The sequence below is a fragment of the Lissotriton helveticus genome, unplaced genomic scaffold, assembly GCF_964261635.1.
Source record: "Lissotriton helveticus unplaced genomic scaffold, aLisHel1.1 SCAFFOLD_400, whole genome shotgun sequence".
Classification (NCBI taxonomy): Eukaryota; Metazoa; Chordata; class Amphibia; order Caudata; family Salamandridae; genus Lissotriton; species Lissotriton helveticus.
Window position 1 is genome coordinate 531005 of NW_027611916.1, and position 23967 is coordinate 554971.

The window sequence follows — 23967 nt, forward strand, 5'->3', positions numbered from 1 at the left end:
CAGTCAACAAAGAAGGAGGGGCGATAAGTTGCTGATCTCGGTTAAAACAGCCTATTAACAGACTATAGCAGGTGCATGGGCAGCTACAGACAGAGCATGTGCAAAGTAGCAAGGGCTAAGTATAGCCAGTTCTTGAGCAAAGCACAAGGGCAAGCAACAGCGAAGAAGGAAAGAGCACATGGTGAGCACATGCTCAGACAAGGTGGCTGCCGGAAACAAGATGGCGTCAGCTCAATGCTACTAAATGACGGGTTGAAGTGCACACCTTTAACTTGCTGTTTTCAAACTTGAATCATTTCAAATTGTGTGCATCCCGGAAAAGTGGTCCGCCCATCGGCTAACAGCGATCTCTGCCAAATTTCCTCAGACGTCCCTTTTAGGATTAGCTGAAGACATCTATAATCTAAGAGAGTCTAAGTATACATCATGTACATCGATCTGCATCATTTCATCAACTTCTGTGTCTAGTACACGTTGGGCATTCATTTGTTTAACATCACATCTGGCAGGTGTACAAGCATTGATACAGATGGAGCAAAGTATTGGACCACATTGTATACATAAACAGCATGTCAATAGAATTTCAAGCAATATATACAAACTGTTAACAGTTTCCTGCCCCGGGTGACAAACAATGTCCATAGCCAACCGGTTAAAGTTCATGTTCCAGTATCGGGGTGAATCTCAGCAGCAATCTTATGTAGTTTAGAGATCGCATCAGAAACTGAAGGGGCATGATCTGGAATGTACACGCAGCAACTACTCCAGATGAAGCGACATGCACCACCTCGATCAGCCAGGACTACGTCCAAGACCATACGGTGTTGGAGCGCCACAATCCTCGCAATCTGTAGTTCCTCTGTGATGTTTCCAAGTGCCATAGCTGTCTGGTTGGTCACAGCCTCTACGACCCACGTCAAACGTGTGATTTTCCTACAGTTCAGGGCAGCACCAACAAAGAACAGCCTCAAATTAAAATCAACATATTGCTGTAGTGTGGTGTCAGTCTGATCCACCTCGTCGTGATTTGCTGTCCTCTTAAATCTGTTTTTGGAAATGTCATTAAACAGTTTTGAGTCCTTGTGATATGATGCAGGAGCCAAAAATACAGGTGGCAATAAAAAGGACAGATAGCAATCTCCAGACGATCCAGCAGGTAGATGGTAGTATCCCTTATTTCCAAATATAAAATATTTATTATGTGAAGACGTGAAGCTACTATTATTATTACCAACAATGTTCAGAACTAAAGTACATTCACTTTTCCCCACTGGAATTTTCCCAACACTACTCCCACATAAATCTGCTCTGGCTCTAGTTACAGCTATAACAAATGGTCCATTACCCTAAGCAGTTCGAGTATTTGGGTAAACATAATGTGTTGAAGCATTTCCTCGTCTGTACTCCTCCATCTCCTATTTAGTACCTTAAGCTTGCGGATCACCTTATTCATCAGGATAACATGCTTTATTAAGATAATATTTTAACCTCCCTACACCCATATCAGTAATATTAGTCACTTCATAAGCCAATAAAAGTGCAAACCAGGCTTGACAAGAACTGTTATGAGAAAATGGAAGAGGAATAAAAGGTGTTCCTCCCTTTTTCTGATGAGCTGGCATCATTCCATACACCGAGCAGTTAGTAATGTTCGTAGCATTGTGCGTGTGGTGCAACATCTGGATGAACGTGCTGTTCAGATAGCACTGTCTATGCTTCTGCTCATTGTAAGGGAGAGTGAAATAGTGGTGTTCAATGGATGCTGAAGTAGAGGCAGTCAGCATTCGTCGAGCATGAAGCACTTCCTCTACAATCCAAGTTATCACTGCCATAGTGAATGAACCCAACAATACACATAATTCTCTTGTCGCAAATCCTCACAGCGGTTGATGTCTTCTCCATAGGCATATTCATCTTGTTGTTGAAATAACAAAACAGTTGGAGCTCTAATGTCTTGAACAGTCGTTGGTTTCTTCACTGAGGGTTAAGATGAGTGTCACTACGCAAAAGACCCCCCCCCCCCTCTTCAGCGCAGTTTCTCACTAACCCAGGACGGTTGCTCAACCAGTCGTTTTCAACAATGAAGTTTCTTTCCGGGGCCGCAGTTGATATTGAGATGCACCAGGAATCGTATGGTCCAGGAAGACTTCCTCAGGGTCTTCAGGTGATATGGCTTGGCCTTTCTCTGTGTCCAGGATATCTTGATGGTCGATTAGGGCAGCAGGTTCCACCAGGGTAGACGGCACCTTCTTGCAGTGGGTAGAATGCACCCAGTTCCTCCTGTTGGCTACTCAGACTGCAGTTCTCGTCGCAAGGAGGACTTGCTCTGGGCCGCGTCACCTAGGTTCCAAACTGCTCGATCTCTGGAAGGACCGGATCATCACATGATCGCTGGGCCGTAGTTTGTCGGCCTCACCTTTCGACCTGTCAGCAGGAAGAGCTTCTCGAACCTGTTGATGAATAGAAATCAAACTGTCAGTCAACTGTGACAGGTAGTCACTCATCAAGACACAAGGTACATCATGTATGGGGCGTAGCTTAGGAATCCCCCAAATATTCATAGGCCTTCCAAATACCACCTCCATATTGTGTAAGACCAGTTCGTGAATGTGGCACTGATCTAATGGACAACATTGTCAAGGGTAGTGCGTCACCCCATTTCAAGCGTGTGGAAGCCTGGATCTTAGCTAGCTTAAGCTTGAGAAGCATTGTACCGTTCCACTAGCCCTGCTGATTGTGGGTGGAAGGCAGTATGAAACTTCTGCTTAATCCCTAATCCTTTCAGGACATACTCAACAATTTGCCCAATAAAATGAGGTCCGTTGTCACTTCACAAAAGTTTGCAAACACCAAATCTGGGAAAGTATTCCTTTAGAAGTACCTTTGCTGTAGTAAGAGCTGTATTATCTTTCGTAGGGTACGCCTCTATCCACTTACTGAAGGCACATACCACTACTAGAACATATTTTAGATTGTTGGAACATTCAAGCTGGATGTAATCCTTTTCAAAACTTCAAGAGAAGCAGTTGGTGTGGCAAACCCTCCTGTAGGAGTTTGTGTCCCTTTTCCAGGATTGTACTGGAGACTATTCAAGCAGGACTGCACTATCTTTTTAGCTGTGCCGGCAATTTCTGGATGCTCACAAACTTGTGTAAGCAACTTCGTTATCGAGGAGGCTCCAACATGTGCCGGCCCATGTGCCATATGAATCATAGGCTGTGGGCAGTTTCCACTTGGTCATTTCTTTATTTCTCCAACAGCCCTCATCCTCCAATGTTCCCTCCTTAGACCATTGCCCATGTTCTTCTGCAGAAGCAGATTGCTGCATGTCTAGCATTTCCTGCCTGGCATCATGCTAACCTTCAGCCTGTGACTTCACTACGTACATAGATGTGGTGCTTCGCTGCATTGCAGTCTCACGGGCTGTGTGATCTGTGAAGGCATTACCTTGTCCGATTTTATCAGTCACTTTCTTGTGTACGCTACGCTTAACAATCGCTATTTTCTTCGGGTATGTCAAGGCAGTCAGAAGATTTTGTACCAATTCTCCATGCATTATTTGCATCCCATGGGATGTAAGAAACCCTCTTTCCTTCCAGAGCAACCCAAAAACGTGAGCCACTCTAGAAGCATAGCGGCTATCCATATAGATGTTCACAGATAAGTCAGTACTAAGTTCACACGCTCTTGTCAGTGCTATTAGCTCAGCTGCCTGAGCTGACTTCTGTGGGATACGAGCTGTCCCAACTACCGTCAGAAGTGTTGTGATTGCATATGCAGCTGATGTTGTGCCATCTGCTAATTTCAAACAGGACCCATCAACCCACAGTTCCCCATAAACATTTGAGAGGGGCGTATCTTGCAAGTCGACACAACCCTTTGTCTGTTCCTCAGTAAGAAATATACAATCATGAGGCTCTTGTGACTGAGTTGCTGGATATGGCAACAGAGTGGCTGGATTCAGGGTTGAACATCTTTGCAGAGTGATGTGAGGAGCCAAAAGTGTCAATTCATATCCTGTCAACCTAGCACTAGTTAAATGCTGTGTTTTGGTTTGGTTCAAAAGGGCATCAACTGCATGGGATACTAACACAAACAGTCTATGTGACAAGACTATCCCTTCACTCTGACGTATGGTCACAGCTGCTGCTGCAACAGAACGGAAACACCCAGGCAATGCATGAGCAACTGGATTGAGAACAGCTGAAAAATATGCACAAGGACGCTGCTTGTCACAGTGTGTCTGTACTAAAACTGAAAGTGGACAACCATCTCTCTCGTGTACATAGAGTGTAAAAGCCTTAGTGTAATCTGGAGTGCCTAATACTGGTGCAGAACAAAGAGCTTGACGCAACTGGTGGAAAGCTTTCTGGCATTCAGTCGTCCATGGAAGGGGCATTGAAGTGTCTTTAGTCAGAAGAGTCAACAGAGGTTTAACAATGTGTCAGAAACTTGGAATCCATTGCCTACAAAAAGAAGTAATACCAATGAATGCACGAACATCTGTCTTTTCAATGCTTGGCTGTAAATACTAGGACTCTCTGTATACCCTTGAGGAATTCTACAGTATCTAAAGGTCTGAGGAAGACGTGGTCCGTGAACTTTTGCTGGCCTTTAGGCGACTAGCCATTCCTGGCAACATGTTTGCAACAAATTTATCGACAAACCGATGCCTGCCCATACCATCTGTCAATGACTGGCCCCTAAAGTCGTGGAATGCCTCCTCAAGATGTGTAAAGAAGTCAGAGACCGATTCATCTGCCTTTTGCTTACAGGATGCTAACACAGTCCAATCTATCTTTTTAGGAGGCATGAGAGATTTCAATGTAACTAATATATCCTTTGAAGGTCTAAAAGTTCTTGTTGTGGTTTCTGTGCGGGTTCCCTTTCTGCATCTATCCTCTCTAGTGCCTTCCAAACATCCCCAAAAGTTGGATGATCATCAACTTTACGAATAGACCTTCACATATCAGAGGGTAGATAATAAGCCCAAAAAACATATCAATATCAGATAAAGTCATGGTACAAGACCGAATGGCTCCGTCAACTTCTTCATAGAAAGCGGCCGGATTTTTCCGTGGGTCAGGCAAAGCAGCTTTAAGAGCCATGACATCTGCTCTACTCCAAGGAGTATAGACCCAATAATAAATAAAATAACCCTTCGCATCAGTGGAATCTTTATTATCATCTGTTCTCGTACCCCAGGAGGGACATACAAAGGTGCGGCTTCCCGCATGGGTTTCCCATGAGCTACAATATTCTTATCTGTCCCTTGAGTGTCATCCTGTGGCACGGTGGTCTGAATTGTTTGTTCAGCTGCAGCAGCTGCCTTTTTCTCCTCTCAAACGGAATGCATCAGTTTGTGGTTTAACCACATGTCTAATTAAGTCAGCCACCTGGGAAGGGACAAAAAGACCGTCACGCAATTTTTTATAGTCATCTGCGATATCAACAGGCTCTAATTCTGTCAAATGCTTTCTAAACGGTTCAATTACTTCTGTGGTAAACATCTCTACAAAATATAACTGCTCTCTATCCACCCATTGTTGTACATCGGCTATTAGATCTTAAGCAGGAGTGTTACCAAGGGCTGCTTTGCCAGCAACAGATCTAAGAGTGGCTGCACAATCAGCAGTCAGAAAAGAGCGAGTTTGACTTTGAGCATCTGATCCTGACTGATCCTGATCTGAAGGAAAAATATCAGCATCAGAATAAACCTTAGGGGCAGAGGGAAAAGTATATGGAAGCGGGCAACGATCTAACAAAATGGAATCGTCCTGTGGTCTATTAAATAGAGGGTAAAGGGGGCGCCGGACAGGGTATTGGCCATTTACCTGTAAACGACGCTCCCTATCCTCTCTCTCTTTTATCTCCTTCATTTCTCTATTTTTCAGCTCCAGCGCTTTCGCATGGATATTTTTGCGTTGTTCCTTTTCTACCAAAGCTTGCTCTCTTCTCACTCGTTCACACACTTCTTTCTCCCACATTCGTACACAGTCAAACATATCTTGTCTACTTTTGTGCTTAAACATAGATTGTTCCACATACTGAATTTTTCTAAGATCAAATGACCCATTTATAGGCCATCGCAACTCAGGATCATTACTAGTATATTTATTCCATAGTGTGCTGTAGGTTATAGAAGGAGTACCATTTTTAATATACATGTCCCTATTTGGTGTACCCTTCGGGGGGAGTGGAGACAGCTGATTCCGTTCTAGTTCCATATTGGTACCTACAAGAAAGCAACACATTCTACGAAGTGTGCTAGGAACAGGCATGCCAAGAATATTGCAGCATATACAATATTATTTGCCAAGTGGCACTTACTCAATGTGTGCCGTTCAAGTTTTAAAAAAGTTAGAGAAAAATCTCCTCATTACCGGTCTATATAAATTGCAATTCATATATATCCAAGCAAGTTTCAAGATTTTGGTCAAACAAACAAGAAGTGTCGCATCAAATGACCTTACCAAGCAAGAGTCTCCAGATTCCAAGTGCCAAGTTCTGAATCGACCAAATGGTCTCTGCACGGCAAACACCAGAAGGGATCTCAGTCGAGGACCGGCACCACCTGGAGGGTCAGATCGGGAAGAGTAGAAAAACTCTGTGACCGCCAAGACACGGGCCTCCTCAGGCAGTAATCATCCGCAGCGAGATTCCAATCCTCCGTCAAGACCACTCCGTCGGGTATCCGAGTCGCCGATGAGCCACACGGGTGGGCGCCAATTTGTAGAAGTAGACCTCAGCAAGGCCTACCAGTGCTAAGGGTTCATCCTTCTCTGCACACAAGTCCTCAGACCAGCAAATAGAAGTTGGCACGGAAACTGAAATGTCAAGTAAACAATTTATTAAACCTCATAGTCAAAAGTCAGTCAAAAATATCTTTATTTAGATATAAAACAAATATCTTTAAAAGAGGATTTCAGGTTCACATTATTCATAACAATAAAAATTGTACAAGCAATCAATTGCTAAAACTTCTCCCCTGAGCTGCGAGTCCGTACATAAAACAACCCCATGCACGTGGACTACTATTTAAACCATTGTTAGTATTGTTTGCCCAGTACTTTGAGGTTAATTAAAATACATTGTTTAATTTAAAACAGGTAGAGGTAAAGTAGTGGCAGGCTGATTTTGTTGAAAATTGTGAGAAGCATACTGGATCAAATTTGTCAGTCTTATGTTTAAGTCTGTATTATCTGGACTCAGTGCTGCAATAAATAGCTTGCCTACAGGTCCAAACACCCAGCCGATTCCATTCCCCCGTCAGCTTAGCCCTGCGTTGGAGGTCGAAGGCGGGGCAGATGCAGACCACATGCAGTAGCGTTTCTGCTACTTCGCCACACCCTCTACAGGTTGTATCCTCCTTCACGCGACGCCAGGGGGGAATATTTTGCAAGAATCGCCAGTCACCCATTCTAATAGTAATGAAACTGCGTTTTAAGTACAGTGAATAAGGACTGGAAAAGTAAGTGGCAGGGGTCAGTCGATTGTAGGAATTAATAACTGCCCACGCATGGCTTCGTTTTGTAAATAGTGCTTTGTCACTAATGAGTGATAGCAATCTTACGCATTTTTTGATGGCAAGCTTAAATGCAGGCTGACTAGGATTGAGCGCCCAGAGGCCTTCTGCTGAGATTTGTTGGATGTAGTCCTTAAATAGTCGACCAAATGATCCTCCTGGATTTTTTTCAGTTATTTCTTGCCAAACTAGGGTCTCTAGAGTGCCTGGATTGGATTGTCATAGTTTGTGGCAGAGGTTGTGGAGAAGTGTGGCTCAGGGGTTAGAGGCGGCAGACCCGGAAGCTGAGATCGGTCCTGGACCAGGGTTCAATTCCCCGCCTCGGCGGGTCTTGGGCTCAAAAATTCCACGGACTCAATAATTCTCGCTCCGGTGCCTACTCGACTCACGGGTTCACACTCTGCGACTCTGGGCAATAGCTTGCTTAATCTCCACTACGGCCCCTCGCGGCGGGATGCCTGGCTTTCACCTTGTGGATACCCTGCCGGGGTTATCTCACAGGGGAATACCAGGACGGGTTCCCTAAGCAAGCGCTTAGATACCGTGTCGGTGATTTGCGCTATATAAATACATGTACATTTACATTTACATTTAAGAAATACCCCAATACAGGAGACGTTATAATTTAGTAGCCCCATCTCTAATCTCATCTGTGGAGGGGATGCAGAGTATGGCAAGTGGAAAACCTTTTTATAAATTTTGATTGTGTGCTGATTTAGAGCACTGTTCAGTTTTCCCTTAAAGATCCCTATTCCATAGGACAAGGTGGGGCCGATTTTTGCTTTCAAGACTTCCAAGAGAGAGGACAGCGTGGGGCATGAAAGGTTTCTTGAAAGCTTAGCCAATGACACCGCAAGCGTCATTGCTTTGACCACAATCTCTTTGCACTGCTTTATAAGGTTGCCCCTGGAGTCCAGATGGACCCCCAGGTATTTGTACGACTGGCCAATGGAAAGGCTGTTGTTGTTAAAGGACCATCTGCCACCGGTATATCGCTTCTTCCCGAATGGGACAACTTGAGTCTTCTTCAGATTGACTTCTAATTGGTTCTTGATCGTGTATTGCAGCAGTGTGTCAAGCAGCCTCTGCAACCCCACCCTAGTGTGGCTAAACAAGGCTAAATCGTCGGCATATAAAAGATTGCTCAAGGCCGTACCTCCTACTTTTGGCGAGTGGCTATTTACGCCGTCCAGGGTACTAGACAGGTCAGCAATGAACAGGTTGAATAGGAGGGGGGCCAGCACGCATCCCTGCTTGACCCCTCTCGTTGTGAAAAAATTTCACGAGAGATGCGTGCCGGACCCCAACTTCACTCGAACCCAAGTGCGTGAGTGCAGTTGGATAATTGCATTCAGTAATTTGTCAGGGATTCCCCACTTCCTCAGCTTTTCCCATAGGGCCTCCCTGTGGACCCTGTCAAAAGCGGCTTTAAAATCGACAAAGCAGCAAAACGCAAACCTAAATGTTAAAAGGGCTTTGTCAACAATGGATGACACCACTAGTAAGTTGGTCATAGTCCCCGAGCTGGCAAGGAACCCGGTTTGGTTCATTGGGACAATGTTGTGATCGTTTGCCCATTGCCTCAGGTCTTCCAGATGGAGCCCTGCGTAGTGTTTCGCCTCAATGTCCAACAGGGCTATAAGTCTATAGTTGTTAGGGACATCTCGCGTGCCTGACTTATAAATCGGATGAATGATTGCACCCCGCCACGAGTCTGGGATTGTTGCGGTTCTCAATGCATAGTTGAAAAGATTAGTTAACAATCCCGACCAAAAAGTTATGTCCGATTTGAACAAGTTTTGTGGGGGGCATTGGGGCCTGGTGCTCTGTCTTGTCTGGCCTTTTTCATGGCTATGATAACCCTGTCTTCGGTCACCTGATGAGCCTCGTCAGAGAGTGGTGTTGGGTCGATGGGAGTGCACCCTTTAATTCCAGGCCCGGGGCCCGATTCTGAAGGCAATTCTTGTCCTACTGGATCTTGATGGACGTGTGACGTGAAATGATCCGTAAGATAGATTGCCCATTCTGCTTCGTGTATATTTGAGTGTTGGACTTGGCCCTTCTGGCAGGTTCACCCCTAGACTTTTTGCTTTTAATGGTGACCTGGTGATGGTGATTTTTGGGTTCTGCGCACTTTCACTGTGTCCCAGTGGAAAGTGCGTGCGCACTTTGAGTGCATGTGTTGAGATAGGCCTGCCCTCCCATAGGAATGCATGGGGAATGTATGTGTCCCTGGAAGTTCCTGATGCGTGGGGTGTACAGGCTCGAGTCTGGTATGTGCGAACTCGTGAGAGTGAATGCTTCGCAATGCTGTATGTGGCATGATTGTGTCTTGTGCGGAAGTGCCACTCCTAGGAGTTGGCATATTAGTGTAAAATATGCCTGGCGTGTGATTGGCTGGAGCTCGCTGGTGAGCCTGGCTCCAGGAAGTCTGGATGGGTCTGCCCGGTGGTGAGTGGGAGATTAGCATGCTGATGGCTGGGGAGGGCTGCACCTGGTTCCTGAATGGGCTGGGCTTTCCCCACACAATGCTGGCTCCGCCCCCTGTGGTGCAACTGATAACCCTAGTCCTGCCAGTGAATGAAAAGGGTGATTGAGCACATCAAGAGTGCTCACCAACCAGCTGCGACTGGTTTCTCCCCCACCCTGCACCTACAGACAAAGGATTTACTAGTATTAGAAGGGGCTGTGTCCCATAACAAAAGGTTCTGTTCTCTGCCAGGATCCTGCCTGAGGGGGCTGCTGCTGTTGCTGGTGCCAGCAGGACCGCTACTTGGATTGTCTCCCTGCCTGGAGACCCAGTGAGCTGGCTCTGGGCCCAGCTTTGCCCCCTGCCTGCTGCATTTCTTGAAGGGCTCTTACTGTACTCTTGGAGCCTCCAGCGCCTGGAAGCGCTTTAGTGATTGCCTGCTAGCGCTCAGAGCGCTTTGTTTTCCACTTATAGCGCTTGGGAGCGCTGTATTCACCTGCCTAGCGCCTGGGAGCGCTTGATCTTGAGGCCCCAGCGCTTAAGAGCGCTTTATTTTGTCTCTAGCGGCTGCCCACGCCGCATTTCGAGTGAGGAACCGCCGGTGCCCACCCAGTATTTGCCCCGGTGATTTGCCGCGGTTTTTACATTTTTCTAATTTAACTCAAGGGAGCCTACCCCTCGGTTAATTATTCCCCAGCCTACGAGTGCCTGAAACGGGCCGCCGCGCTGCCCGCGACGACCCGGAAGTGGTTGTCAGGCCGGCCAATCAGAGCGCGGCCCGACCGGAAGTCCCGCCCCCGCAGCCGAGAGGAAGGAAGGAACCGGCTGCATCGGGCCGGCGAGGCTCTCACGAGGGAGAGCCCCGGCCGCCGGCGAAAAGAGGCAAAGTCCGGCAGAGAAGAGCCGCCGGGCAGAGGAGACGCGCTACTCCATTAGAGGAGACTGCGACCGAGGAGAGTCCCGAGGAGCGGGAGCTCTCCAGCCAGCTGCCACGAGACCGGTGAGTGCACCCAAGAAGGAGAGGAGGGGGCGTCGGGGCACATTGCCGGAGCCCGCCCCTCCCCTCCAGAGCAAGGGGCCGTTGTGTCGGAATGCCCGTGGGGCCTTACTTAAGTCAGAGTCCCCCGAGAGGGACCCTACAGTAGAAGGGGGCAGTATCCTGCGTGTGAGAGCGGCCCCGGAAGGCAGCGGCCCGCTCCCCCCCCAGCTACTCTCCAGCCCGAGGCTCCACAAATGGGAGGTGGTTCTCAAGCCCACGAGGGGCTCCCGAAGGGCACAGGTTCTTAGTCCAGAGGGCCACGGGGGCATTGTGTGTGCAGCTCCATAGGCTGCAGGCGGCCCATTTTGGTTATTTAGAGCCCACGAGGCTCCAGGGCCCCACAGTTGTTCTTCGAGCCCAGAGAGGCTCACAGCCCACATTGTTTGTTTAGAGCCCAGCGAGGCTCTGGAGGGCCACATTCATTTCTTAGGGCCCGGAGAGAGGCTCCAGGTGCCACAGTTATTTTGAAGAGCCCACGAGGCTCAGGGGGGACATTTCCTTTGTGCAGAGCCTGAGAGGCTCCAACGTTGTCCCCACCATCATTGCTTCACAGCTGCCCAGCACTTCGTGGGCAGCTGCCACGTTTAGGCCCCTGACACTGGGACACAGTGCGTCCTAGCCCTAGAGAGGCCAGTTGGCCTAGGGACAGTCACAGGTGGTGACTTCTGTGAGTTTGGCGCAATTGTTCTTGTGCTGCACCTCTGAATGTGTTTTCTTCTTATTCTTTGAATATTCTCCCAGATCATTCGGTTGGTCCTCAGATCTTACCATCTGAGGACCAACCGAATGATCTGGGAGAATATTCAAACTATCCCCATTGATCACTGATTAGAACATTTCTGCGGAGTGACTAGTGACTTGTGAATGTGATTGCAGCATTTATCTGGATGTGAGAAGTATGTATGTGTATGTCTGGTGATACTAGCTTGTGGTTTGATGTGTGGGCCTTGGTGAGAACACATTGGTTTTTAAATTGACGTCATGTCATATCCTGTTCTAAGAATTATATGCACTGTTGCGTTATTTTCTTTACTATGAATTCTATGTAACCTAGCTGTTTTTATGAAATGCATGATTTGAAAAGGTATTTGCTTTGATAAATAATTAAATAAATAATAAAATACACAATGTATCTTGATATGTTGCTAAATACTGTTTTTTGAACTGCTAGTGTGGCTTGAGGCTAGTGCAAATATATTTGGACCTCTTCTGAGGCCACCTTGCATGTCGATAGGCAGGTATCTTTCTTCCTCCTTGATATGTATTTTCCCTGTCTACCTGCCTAGCATTGATGTGGGGTCCCCCTTCTTTTTGAGCTACCTTCCTCATGGACAAGTAGATATTGTATTAAATTCCACACCCCTGGTCTAGATTATGTGACAGGATGGGGTCAGCTATATCTTTGGCATTTTTAGCTGTTGATTGCAGTTGTGCAGTAAGCTTGTCAGTGTCTTTTTAGGCTCTCTTTTTCTGTCTTGATTACCTGGGATGAAGGTGATCTGTCTTACTTTTGAGAGGTTTTTAGTACAAGCTATGACTCGTTGCGCCAGAGAAGTATTTATAGCTATAGTGTGTATTTTATAAGTTGTTTCTGTGTGGTGAAGGTATGTTATGTAAGATTGGCAAAGGTCATCAATGTCCACCTCTAACATCTGGTTTGTTGTCCTGTTGAGGCGTATAGTTGTGTTTGGCAAAGGCATAGAGATCCGTCTAGGTATGCGGTCTCCTAATTTTCTGAGCCATAGGTAGTTCAACTGCCAGCTTAAAGTTGGCCAAATTATTCTTTAATTCTTGTCTAGTGTCGACTCTTAAGTTGTTAACACATGCTTGCACGGGAGAAGTAGCATTGTTTGTGGTGCTGGGAAGGGAAGACTCTTATGAGGGTGTGCATGCTTGTTCTTTGAGATATTGCTTGCCTGGTTTGGGGACTTGTGCGAAGAAGTATATCGCACAGTGAGTGGGAGGAATTTTGATCAGACACTTGAACAGCTTACTGATTATTACTGATGTGCACAAAACTGTACATCAGAATTTCCATCTTTAGACCTCTTCAACCTAGTGTTCCAGTGTTCTCAAGCTTTCTATCGAAAATGCCTAGATCCCTCTCATCCCTCTCTCAAAATGAACTCAGACTCTGGTTGTCTGTATTAGCTAATAAATGTTATTCCTTTGTTCCAGTTTGTATTCTTTAACAATCTCTGTTTTTAAATCCACAGGTGATTAAAGATTGGGCATGGAAGACAAAATGGTGATCAGTAATAAGCAAATAATTGAAAACTATTAAAGGACCGATGCTAAAGAAGTAAAGTTGCTTCAGAGCTCCAACAAGAGAAAAGTATCCAGGAAAAAGATGTAGTGAGAAACTTGGATTACAGTAAAATAAAGAACGTAAAAGCAGTTTCTCTAAATAGACTTCCTGCTGCTCTAATCGTATATGAAGAATGCCCTGGAGATGCTAACCCAGGGCAGGAAGACCATCTGTCTGAACCAGAGAGGACAAGCATCAGTCTAAAGCTCTATCCGACCCAAGAGAAGATAATACACACAGAACTAGGGGGACTCGAAGAGTTTTTCACAGACCTCAGCCAATGGAACAGTTGAGCACCATATCCAGTGAATTGTCTTTATATCAAAAACAAATATCTGTTTGTCACTTATACAGTGTAAACGAAGCAGCTTAAAAGACAGGTAGTCCGCTTAGAACTAAGATACCTGTTAGTTATGAACTAGCAATGTGATGTGGGTATATCTGGGACAAAGGGAAGGAGAATTAGGGTAAAAATGCACCTCTTTGACCAATGACCACCTTTTGCTTGTAGTCCGGGTCCATGTGTCCACTATTATTCTTGCCCATTAGATGTGACCTCGGGTACTTGTTACCGGGCAAGACCTGCAAAATCCTTAACATCCTCATTGTAGTCTTATATACAGACATAGAAGGCATCCGTAAGAAGGGTGACCAGAAACAATGTGCTGCTACTGATGCACAATAGTATTCTGAATATTCATGACAATACATTATGTGAATATGTACCTAGCTTTGAAATACTGAACACCAACCAAAGACCTGTTAAGGGCTTCATAAACTCATAAATAAATAAGTATGAGAAAAGGGTCAGAGAACCCGCATGGATGTAATGATGCACTAATCCCATGAGAGGCTTCCCCATAAGTACCAGGGGCTGCTGATTAAGGTTGTAGGGTGAATTAGGTTGCCTATAGAGGTTATAAACTGTGAACTCCACAGAGAAGTGATCTGTGGCTAAATAATTGTCCAGGTGTTTAGTTGAACAAGTGCAGCACATTTGAGTGGGTGATGCTAAACACATACTGAATAAGATTTAGTATTCTCTTATGGTGTGTCTGCTAGAAAAATCCCAACTTGGAGATATTAACTTCAGAAAGAAATCTTATCTCATAATGGAATGTATACAAGACAAAACCGAACTTGGAGATATTAGCACCAAAAAGAAGTCTCATACCTGCTCTGAATGTGAGAAGAGCTTTAGTTGTCAATCCAGACTCAGTCAGCATGAGAAAATTCACACTGGGGTAAAACCTCATCAGTGCTCTGAATGCCTGAAACGATTCACTCACAAACAGCATCTGACTCGACATGTGAGAACTCACACTGGGGAAAAGCCTCATAAGTGCTCTGAATGCCTGAAACGATTCACTCACAAACAGCAGCTGACTCAACATGTGAGAACTCACACTGGGGAAAAGCCTCATAGGTGCTCTGAATGCCACAAAGGTTTCCGTTGTAAATCCAGCCTTATTCGACATGAGAGAATACATACTGGAGAAAAACCTTTTCATTGCTCTGAATGTCTGAGAAGCTTCAATTGTAAAACCCTTCTCAGTCAACATGAGAGAACTCACACTGGAGAGAAACCGTATCAGTGCTCTGAATGCCTAAATTGTTACCAATGTAAATCAGATCTCACTCGACATGAGAGAACGCATACTGGGCAAAAACCTCATAAGTGCTCTGAATGCCAGAAAACCTTCAGTCGGAAAACCATTCTCACCCGGCATGAGTTAACCCATTCTGGGCAGAAATCCCATCAGTGCTCTGAATGCCCAAAAAACTTTAGTCGTAAATACCTTCTGACTCAACATGAGAGAACCCACACCGGAGAAAAACCATATCACTGCTCTGAATGCCAGAAAAGATATTGTCTGAAAAGTGGTCTTAAATTCCATGAGAGAACTCACACTGGGGAGAAACCATATAAGTGCTCTGAATGTCACAAACACTTTACAGATAGAGCTAGTCTCACTCACCATGAACAAACCCACACTGGGCAAAAACCTTATCAGTGCTCTGAATGCCTAAAAAAGTTCAGTTACAAAACCAGTCTTATTGTACATCAGAGAACTCACACTGGGAAAAAACCTTATCAGTGCCTAGAATTCCAGAAAACCTTTAGTCTGAAAAGTCAAGTCAAGTCAAAACCACTTTATACGATTAATTAAAATCATAAAAGTATACTATACACTCTACAGAACGTTATAAAATGTGTTATACAATATAAAATACAATTAAAAACATTAAAAAGACACATTCATAGTTAAAGACCAATATTCAAAGTACATAAGCTTATGTTATATGACTTAGCATTTCCAGTTGAGCTGCCTGTCTAACCCTCCTACTTCTGACAGACGCAACAAGAAAGCTGGCAACACTAAACATGATTTCAGGGGATTCCATCAGTTGTAAAAACAGTAGTGCAGGTTTACATTGTATAAAGTCCATCTTTTTCAATAGTGGAAGAATAAACCTTTTTCTGGCTTCATGAAAAAAAGGGCAAAAGAACATAAAATGCATGGTATCTTGGGGGGAGAAATCATCGCATTTACACGGGTCGCATCTTCTAGCCTAGTCCAACCCTGCAGATCCCATAGTACCAGGTGAATTTAATTAAAACGAAATTATAAATAGCTAAAATAGCCTCAAAGGGTTTCCCCCCAATCTTTTAGCAAATCCTAATATTGCGGCTGAAGAATTTCTCACGGCATTCACCTTTATAGAGAGCTGAGGTGACCACGTTCCCCTGTCGTCAAAGACAACTCCCAGGTAGGTGAACACTTTCACCCTAGTGATTTCTTCTTCGCCGCAATGAAAAGATCTGGCAGTACTTTTACCAACCCCTAGTGACATAATGTGTGATTTACCATTATTGACCACTAGGTCCAGAGAGTTCATAAAGTTCCCAAAGGAATCCAACAGTCTTTGTAAACCCAAAGGAGTCCTTGCCAATAAAACGGCATCATCCGCATAGAGTAGCACCGGAACCGGTGATCCACCCATACGCGAAATGTCGAGTGCAGCTGTTAAAAAATTAGCTTCCAGCGAGTTTATGTACAGGGTGAACAGCATGGGGGCCAGGAAACAGCCCTGACGCACCCCCATCCTGACTTAAAACTAGCCGTACGTTTCCCCTCCTGCGTCATCCTTATTGAAGCATTCAAATCTTTGTGTAATTCGGCCAAAAAATACACGAGGGGCCGGTCAAGGCCCATTTCCAACAGCATCGTCCACAGCCTAGATCTATTGACTAGATCAAAGGCTGTGGACAAATCCATAAATCCCAAGAAAATGGAGCCCCTTGCTGCCCTCGTGTATTTGGATATTATTAAATGTAAATTGAGGCATTGGTCCTCCGTGCCCCTACCGACTCTAAAACCATATTGGGCGTCGGACAGTATGTCTTTTTCCAGAGCCCACACTGTTATCTTTGCTAATATGACCTTTCCCAATATTTTAAAGGAGGAGTCAAGTAATGATTTAGGCCTATAGCATCTGGGATCTCCCCTTTGGCCCTTCTTAAACACGGGAATTATAGTTGATCGAGACCATGACTTTGGGAATCCTGAAATGGACGAAGTATTGAAGACATTAGTCAAAATCTTTCCCCAATAAGTGGGATTAGCCTTGTGCATATCTGAGGGAACCCCGTCAGGGCCTGGAGCCTTATGCCCCGCAGTGCCCTCTATTGCTTTAACAACTTCTGCTGTATTAAAATTTACAGGTATAATGAGTGGGTCAGAGATGGGAACCGCAAAAGTTTCCGGCTCTAAATCACTTCCATACATTTTTTTTAAATGACTTAACCAATCCTCCTCTGCAATATTTAATTCCAATGCAGAGTTCTGATTGCCAGAGAACAAGGGAGTATTAATTATAGACCAAAACTTGGCACTATCTTTCAGTGTCGATTTATCCGTTAGATCAGCCCACGCATCTTGTTTTATTTCATTTTTCCGTGCCTGGACTACTCTTGAGTACTCCTTCCTAAGCTGAGCAACTAAACTTTTATTCCTCGGCCGATCGTTTAGAGCCTTTTTTAATAAATTATGTGCTTTGGTACACTTATGATTGAACCAGCCCAGTACAGGTTTGTTTTTCCCTTCTTTACTATTTGTTGTAAGTTCTTTGGCCACTTGAGAACAAATGGCTTCATATGAGGTAATTACATCCCCCCATAAGAATGTGGGTCCGCACATATGTATAGTTCCTGAGCAGCCTTTGTCGTAATGATATGGAAGAAGTCTTCTGGTATAACCTTACTCCAATTTAATCTTCTACCCTGATCTATGGCTTTTACCTCAGCTACAACCTGCGGAAAATCAGTTTTATTTAGTAAGGAAAATCCATTTAACAATTCAATCACCACCGGGTTGTGGTCACTGAGCGGGGAGGGTATAGCATTATAAAAAAGTACATATTTTAAAAGTCTGAAAAGTCATCTTACTGTTCATGAGAGAACACACAATGGGGGAAGAACCTTTTTCGGTGCTCTGAATTCCAGAGAAGCTTTAGTTGTAAAATAATTCTCACTCCACATATAAAAGCCCATCCTAGCTAAAATAATGTATGAGTGTTATGAAGGCATGTAAAGATTCAGTTGGAAGGTCAAAGTTGTAAAGGAAAAGTGTTTATTAGTGTTTTGAATACCAGAAAAGCTTTATTCAAAAAATTCATTTCAATGAACATGAAAGAATGCGTCTGGTGCCAAATCCTTATCACTGTTCTGAATGTCAGAAACACTTGAGTTGTAAAATGGACGCCCGTGGACATGAGAGAGCCCACACTGAGTGAAAAACCTTAAACATATACCTTTTGCCAGTGTACTTGTCACACCCATTGCAGTGGTTGTAAACCACTTATACTAAGAGCAAAACTGGTTTACTTCCAATCTCAAAAAGCTGACACTGATAATTCCTCAAATAGATCTTTGGTTCTACCAAGCACAGTTCACAGGCCCCTCTTCTAAGATTCATGGGTTACCTTCGCTACAGCTTTTAGAATGACTTGATGTTTTCCTTTTTTCTTTTAAACATATCTTTATTGCACATTTTATAGCTTATGTTTTAACGCACACCTCCATGTGGACAGTCCATTCTTTTTTTTTTTTTTTTGAAAACCTTTATTCAAAAAATAAGGAGATACATGCGCAGGCCCACAACCATCATGGCCGGCCGCAAAGACAAGCAATGAAAAACAGGAGAAATGCAGATCAATCGGCAGACAGGATATGGTAAGGTACAACAGAAGCGGTTGTGAGGCCTGTAACACAGGATATGAGGTTTTCACTTTTAAATTTTGAAGAAGAGTAGGAGCTGCAACAACAAGGACATAGCACCTCACATTAAAAACACATAAGAGACAAGGGGGACATACCCCAGTTGCAGTCTGAGGCGGGCTATGACTGTAGTAACTAAATAATCAAGGCAGCCGTGGCGGTAATACGAAACAATAGGCCATAATACAATAAACAACGTTCCTAAATATCACCCCAGAGGGCCCACCCCAAAGAAGCGAGAGACAGGGGCTTTTGGAGAAGCCCGAAAAAGAGATAAGGTGCGAGACCAAGAGACAGCCAACCCTACTAAAGAGGAAAGAACCCTCCCAAAGCCAGAAAAGAGCGATAGGGACCATAGAACAAAACAAACTAAAATAACAAACCCCCCCCACACCCGCCACCCTGCACCCCTGTAATGGCTACGGCCTAACCCACTAACAGCGTGCCTGTCGCCCCGAAACTACCCCACAGAAGGAAAAAAGTACAAGAAGTGGAGGAGGAGGGAAATGAACAACAAAGGAAGTAATATAATTTTGGTGAAGTGTCATAGATTCAGACCCGATAGCCGAGAGGGCGGGCCATACAAAAGAATATCCACAAATGGAACAGCCGAAATCCAATCCCAACGAACCACAGTGACCCGCCCATGAAGCAAGCGATGTTAACAAAATTTTTTAAAAAGATAAGAACACAAGCAATGATCCTCCCAAGGAACCCAAACCCCCTACTCCAAAGAGAAATAAAACCGGAGGAGGGCCAAAATTATGTGTCCGAAACAGCCAGTCAGGATATTCTCGGCCGCCCCACCCCCGACCCCGAATTAAAGCATAACCAACGTCTAGCTCCCCCGTCTACCCATCACAGTATCAGCAAAGCAAACAACAGTAAGCAAAAAAGAAAAAGCATTTTCAGCCTTGTCCCTTTCGATCCAATGTGCCAACGAGGTGCAATAGTAAAACAGCCTTCCGGAATGGGGTAAACAGCCGCAAGGACCACAACAGAACAAGGCGCTGTCCACCAATATCTGTCCAGCACAGAGTCATATGGTCCACAGATGTACAAAGAAGGGCAGGGCGCAGCAGCAATCCTCCAAAGTTAAACAGTCAAAGTATAAGCAGCATGCCCAGGACACAATAGTAAAAATCGCCGGCAGATCCCGAAGAGGTTGCAAGACATGGCGCCCAGAGGCGACTTCCCAGCCGCTGTATCAGTCCGGGAATCCCACATCTCTCCACAGCTATAGCAGACAGGGCCGCAGCGGTGTCCAGCTCTCGCGCCTCCAGCGCCTCCATGTATCTCTGGATAGGCAGTTCACAGTAATCGAGCCTTGGGTGTGGCGAAGCGCTCTGCATATGAACGCCATCTTGGTCAGTCGAGGATAGCGCGGACAAAATGGCATCCAGTCGGCCCCCCAGGTCCCGGGCATTATCACACACAACAGTTCGCAGGGTAACCAAAGCGTCCAAAATATCGCAAGTCTTCAAGGGCACCTCAGGAGGTGAGGATGCTGTATCTCCCTGTACACGGGACTCGAAGACGAGCGGCAGTCCTCGAGCCCGTCCGCCGGCATCCCCCTTCAATAGCCCGTCATCCCATTGGCGCCCTGACAAGCATATCCAGGTCTTGGGGACATGGGCAGCACACTCCATACTGACGCTACCCACGGTTGTAGTGCGGCGCCGGCCGTCTTAAACACCCGCAGCAGAAGGTCAGGCCATTAATTGCAATTTCCGATCGCTGGACTCAAAATGGCCCCCTTCACAGCACCGGAGAATAACGGGCTTCCAGAGTCGTCTAGGGGGAAGGATACAAATGTATCACTGGCGGCTGCGACGTCGAGCTAGCGTGGTGGTGAAAAGGAGAGAAGCGCTCTGCTGCGGAAAACTCTGAGCGGCAGCCGCTCTCCGCCGGCCGATTCTGCTCTGCCTTCAGCGGCCGCCGTTGTCGTAGTCGGGGCCGGCCGGCTCCGAGAACAAAGACCCAGTCGCCGCCATTAAACACCAGAGCGGAAACAAGGACGCTCTACCAGTCCTGCCACAGGGAGCACGTCGGGGAGCATACCGTTGGATTCAGCATCACTTCCCGAGTCCGATACCATAACGCGAATACAGGATAAATTGCAGGATGGGTAGCGGTACGGAAGGAAGACGAGCGGGTCGGCGGAGCAAACATGTATACATATATTGCTATCTTTCCCACGTAGAAGATACCTGCGGAAAAATGTATCCAATTGACCCCCATTCCCACATCTTGTAGTGAATAGAAAGGTGCTCTACTATCCCTCTTCTAGTATAGCCACCCACCCGTCAGAGGTGCCCACACCCTTGACCCTTTCCTCTTAGTTCCTATGCCTTTTTTTGCATATACTGCCACTTCCGTATGATAAATAGCCATTAGACGAGTGAGCCATTGTTGTACCGATGGTGCTGAGAGGTCTTGCCATGCCGTAGCCAAGCTTAGCTGAAAATCCATCATTATAATAAACACAAATGCCTGTGCCTGGCTAGGGATTGATTCATTACTAATCCCCAGTAATATAAGTTGTGGGCTCTGTACTATACTTAGTCCCAGTCCTCCCTCCAGGAACTCAGTAATGTCCCCAATCAGGCCACCTAGGGCTGGGCAGGTTGCAAACAGCATATCAAACGCGTCCCGTATGAATGGCATTGGGTACAATGTTCGTTTCTGGTTCCACCCCATTTAGCTATTCCCCCCAGAGTGTAGTACAACTTGTAATCTGTTTTAAAATGCTGTACTTGAGAAAAGCAAAACTTAATATTGTCTGTGCCAGATTTCTGGACTCCGAGGGACGTCTGTTCCTGCTTGAACCTTCTCTTCCCTCAACATTATCTGCTTTTCTATATCATCTGGCATGAGCTTATTCAACAACTGATAAAGCTTCCCGATGGGGGTTTGCTAATCTACTCGTTCCACCAGTTCAACCTTATAAATACCTTTGTCCCTCCTGTTTTTTTCAGTAAAAAAATCTGAGAGCTGAAGATATTTTAAAAAACTTGTGATGCCCTAGATTAAACCTGTGACGTAGGGTCTCAAAATATTCATATAAGAGTCCCAAAAAATTAACCGAGGTTATACTTTTTGTGTAATGCAGTGTAGAAGTTCAGCCAACCCAGGCCTACTTTCTTCTGGACCTCAGCCCGTATTTTGAACAAACAATGGACGGTCTTAAATCAAACTCTTTTATAGTATCCATACTAAAGCTGCCTCCAAAATACACCCCATGCTGCATCCCCTATCAGAAGCTTGTACGGGATTAGAACTTTGATAAGCCTCTCATTTTATCCCCAATAAAATAGATCTCTGTTGCAGGGCAGTGGCCCAGTAGTAGATTGTTATATAAGGTACCAGTAACCCCCTGCCCTCTCTCAGGAGGGTCAGATATTTCAGCACCATTATAGGCCTAGTATAAGCCCACAAAAATCGAGAGCTTGTCCCATCAATAACCGTACACCATTGGTTCCCTACTTCAAGAGGGATGGCCCTAAAAAGTAGAGTATTTTAGGGATCTTGATCAAATTGATTCTTCTACCTATTAAAGACATTTGTAAGTTGTTTATTCTGCCAAATTCTACCCTTGTACTTTTTTATTAATGGATCCAAATTTGTCTGTATAATTGTTTTCTACCTTAACTATGATTTTTACCCCTAAATAGGTAGCCCCTTCTACCACTCGCAAACCCTCCCATTCCACTTCTGTGTTTTTGACAATTTGGTTCTTTTTTTTATTAAAATAATTTTTATTGGGTGTTTCAGTATCAAGTAAAAGCAAACGATACATAAATTGGAAACATACAATATTACAAAAGAAACAGTACAGTACAATAAAGCCAAGGGGTAATAGGCAACATACAGTGGGGTGGAAAATAATATACATTACAGTAGACAGTGGAGAAGTGTGGCTCAATGGTTAGAGCGGCAGACCCTGATGCAGAGGTCTGGCCCGGACCAGGGTTCAATTCCCCGCCTCGGCGGGTCTTGGGCTCAAAAATTCCACAGACCTGATAATTCTCGCCTCGGTGCCTATTACAATCATGGAGTCCCACTCTGCAACTCTGGGCAATAGCTTGCTTAATCTCCACAACGGCCCCCACAACGCTAAGGATGCCTGGCCTCCACCTTGGGGGTGCCCAGGAGTGGACACCTCACAGCGAAAGCCAGGATGGGTTCCACATCGGTATTCGTACAAGCGCCATGAGACCCTTGCAGGTGAGTAGTGCGCTATACAAGTATCAATTTACAGTGTCCATGGTGATTTATGGCGGAGTCGCATGCAACAGTTTTCAGCAATGGAATTTGAAGGGGTACAGAATAAAGAGCAGCAAAGATGTGAGGTTGGATTGCAGGGTTCCTGAGTGAACAGATCTAGTAGTGAAACTCACACAACCGGTTTGTGGTGTTGTCAGATCGGGTCAATGCGAAGGGGGGAGTGGATACCTAAGGTGGTTTATGGGTGGTAAAATAACTGTCGAGGGTAGACCACATCCTTCTTACAGGAGGGCGCCAAGGTGACTGTTGCAGAGCTATGTTATCTGCTCCCCGGAGGCTAATCACCCAATTGAGCTAGCATGCAAAGGTAGCTTTGCTCGAGTCTTTCCAATTACTAAGGACTACTTTAACAGCTGCTGTGAGCAGGAGATCTAGTAGTGCTCTGCCGTCGGCGTGGAGGGAGGGTTCTTGGGTGAAACCAAAGGCCAGGTACGGTAATTCTCTGGACGGGGAAATGGGGAAAATTTTACTAATAAAGTAAAATATCTTGTCCCAGAAGGGGGTTACACAGTCGCAATGTAGGATAATGTGTGATAAGTCGCCTTCCGCCCTTTTACAGTTCCATTAAGAGAAATGGGGAAACCCATCAGGCATGGACCTGGGTATATCATAATATAGAAAAAACAATGGTCCTAGACCTATCAATTGTACTGATTGAATTAATCAATTGTAGTTATAATATTCTACATAAAGAACAGCCACACCCTGTCCGTTCATTTAGTACTGCATTAATTTGGTACCACAAAAATAGCCTCCACCACAATTATCAAAAATACTTTTCATTTATTATTTCTCATTTTTTCATTTTTCATTATTAACGATTCATATTTTCACAATATTTCATTTGAAATTGATAAAAACAACAGAGGTTGCCCAAGACAAAGAAAGGATTGTGCAAAGAAGTGATCAGAAGTGTGAAACAAGTGAACAGAAAAGAAACCAAATTGGTGAAACTAAAAGAATTATTCACATAATTTTGAGGAACACTCGGATATACAATTTTCCGTAATTTTGGGACCCTAGCCAAAACCTTTTTTTTGAAGCTTATTAATCAGGA

The 23967-nt window shown here is 45.0% G+C and overlaps 1 protein-coding gene across 1 annotated transcript in view; it reads left to right on the forward strand.

The window, feature by feature from the left end:
* The window catches only part of LOC144807243 (uncharacterized), a 42328-nt gene extending 22803 nt beyond the window's left edge, over positions 1-19525 (forward strand). The window contains exon 2 of the mRNA XM_078673095.1: positions 13251-19525. Coding sequence (XP_078529221.1) covers positions 14389-15513 — 1125 coding nt within the window. The 5' untranslated portion in view covers positions 13251-14388 and the 3' untranslated portion in view covers positions 15514-19525. The remainder of the gene's footprint in view (positions 1-13250) is intronic.
* Positions 19526-23967: the final 4442 nt, after the last annotated feature.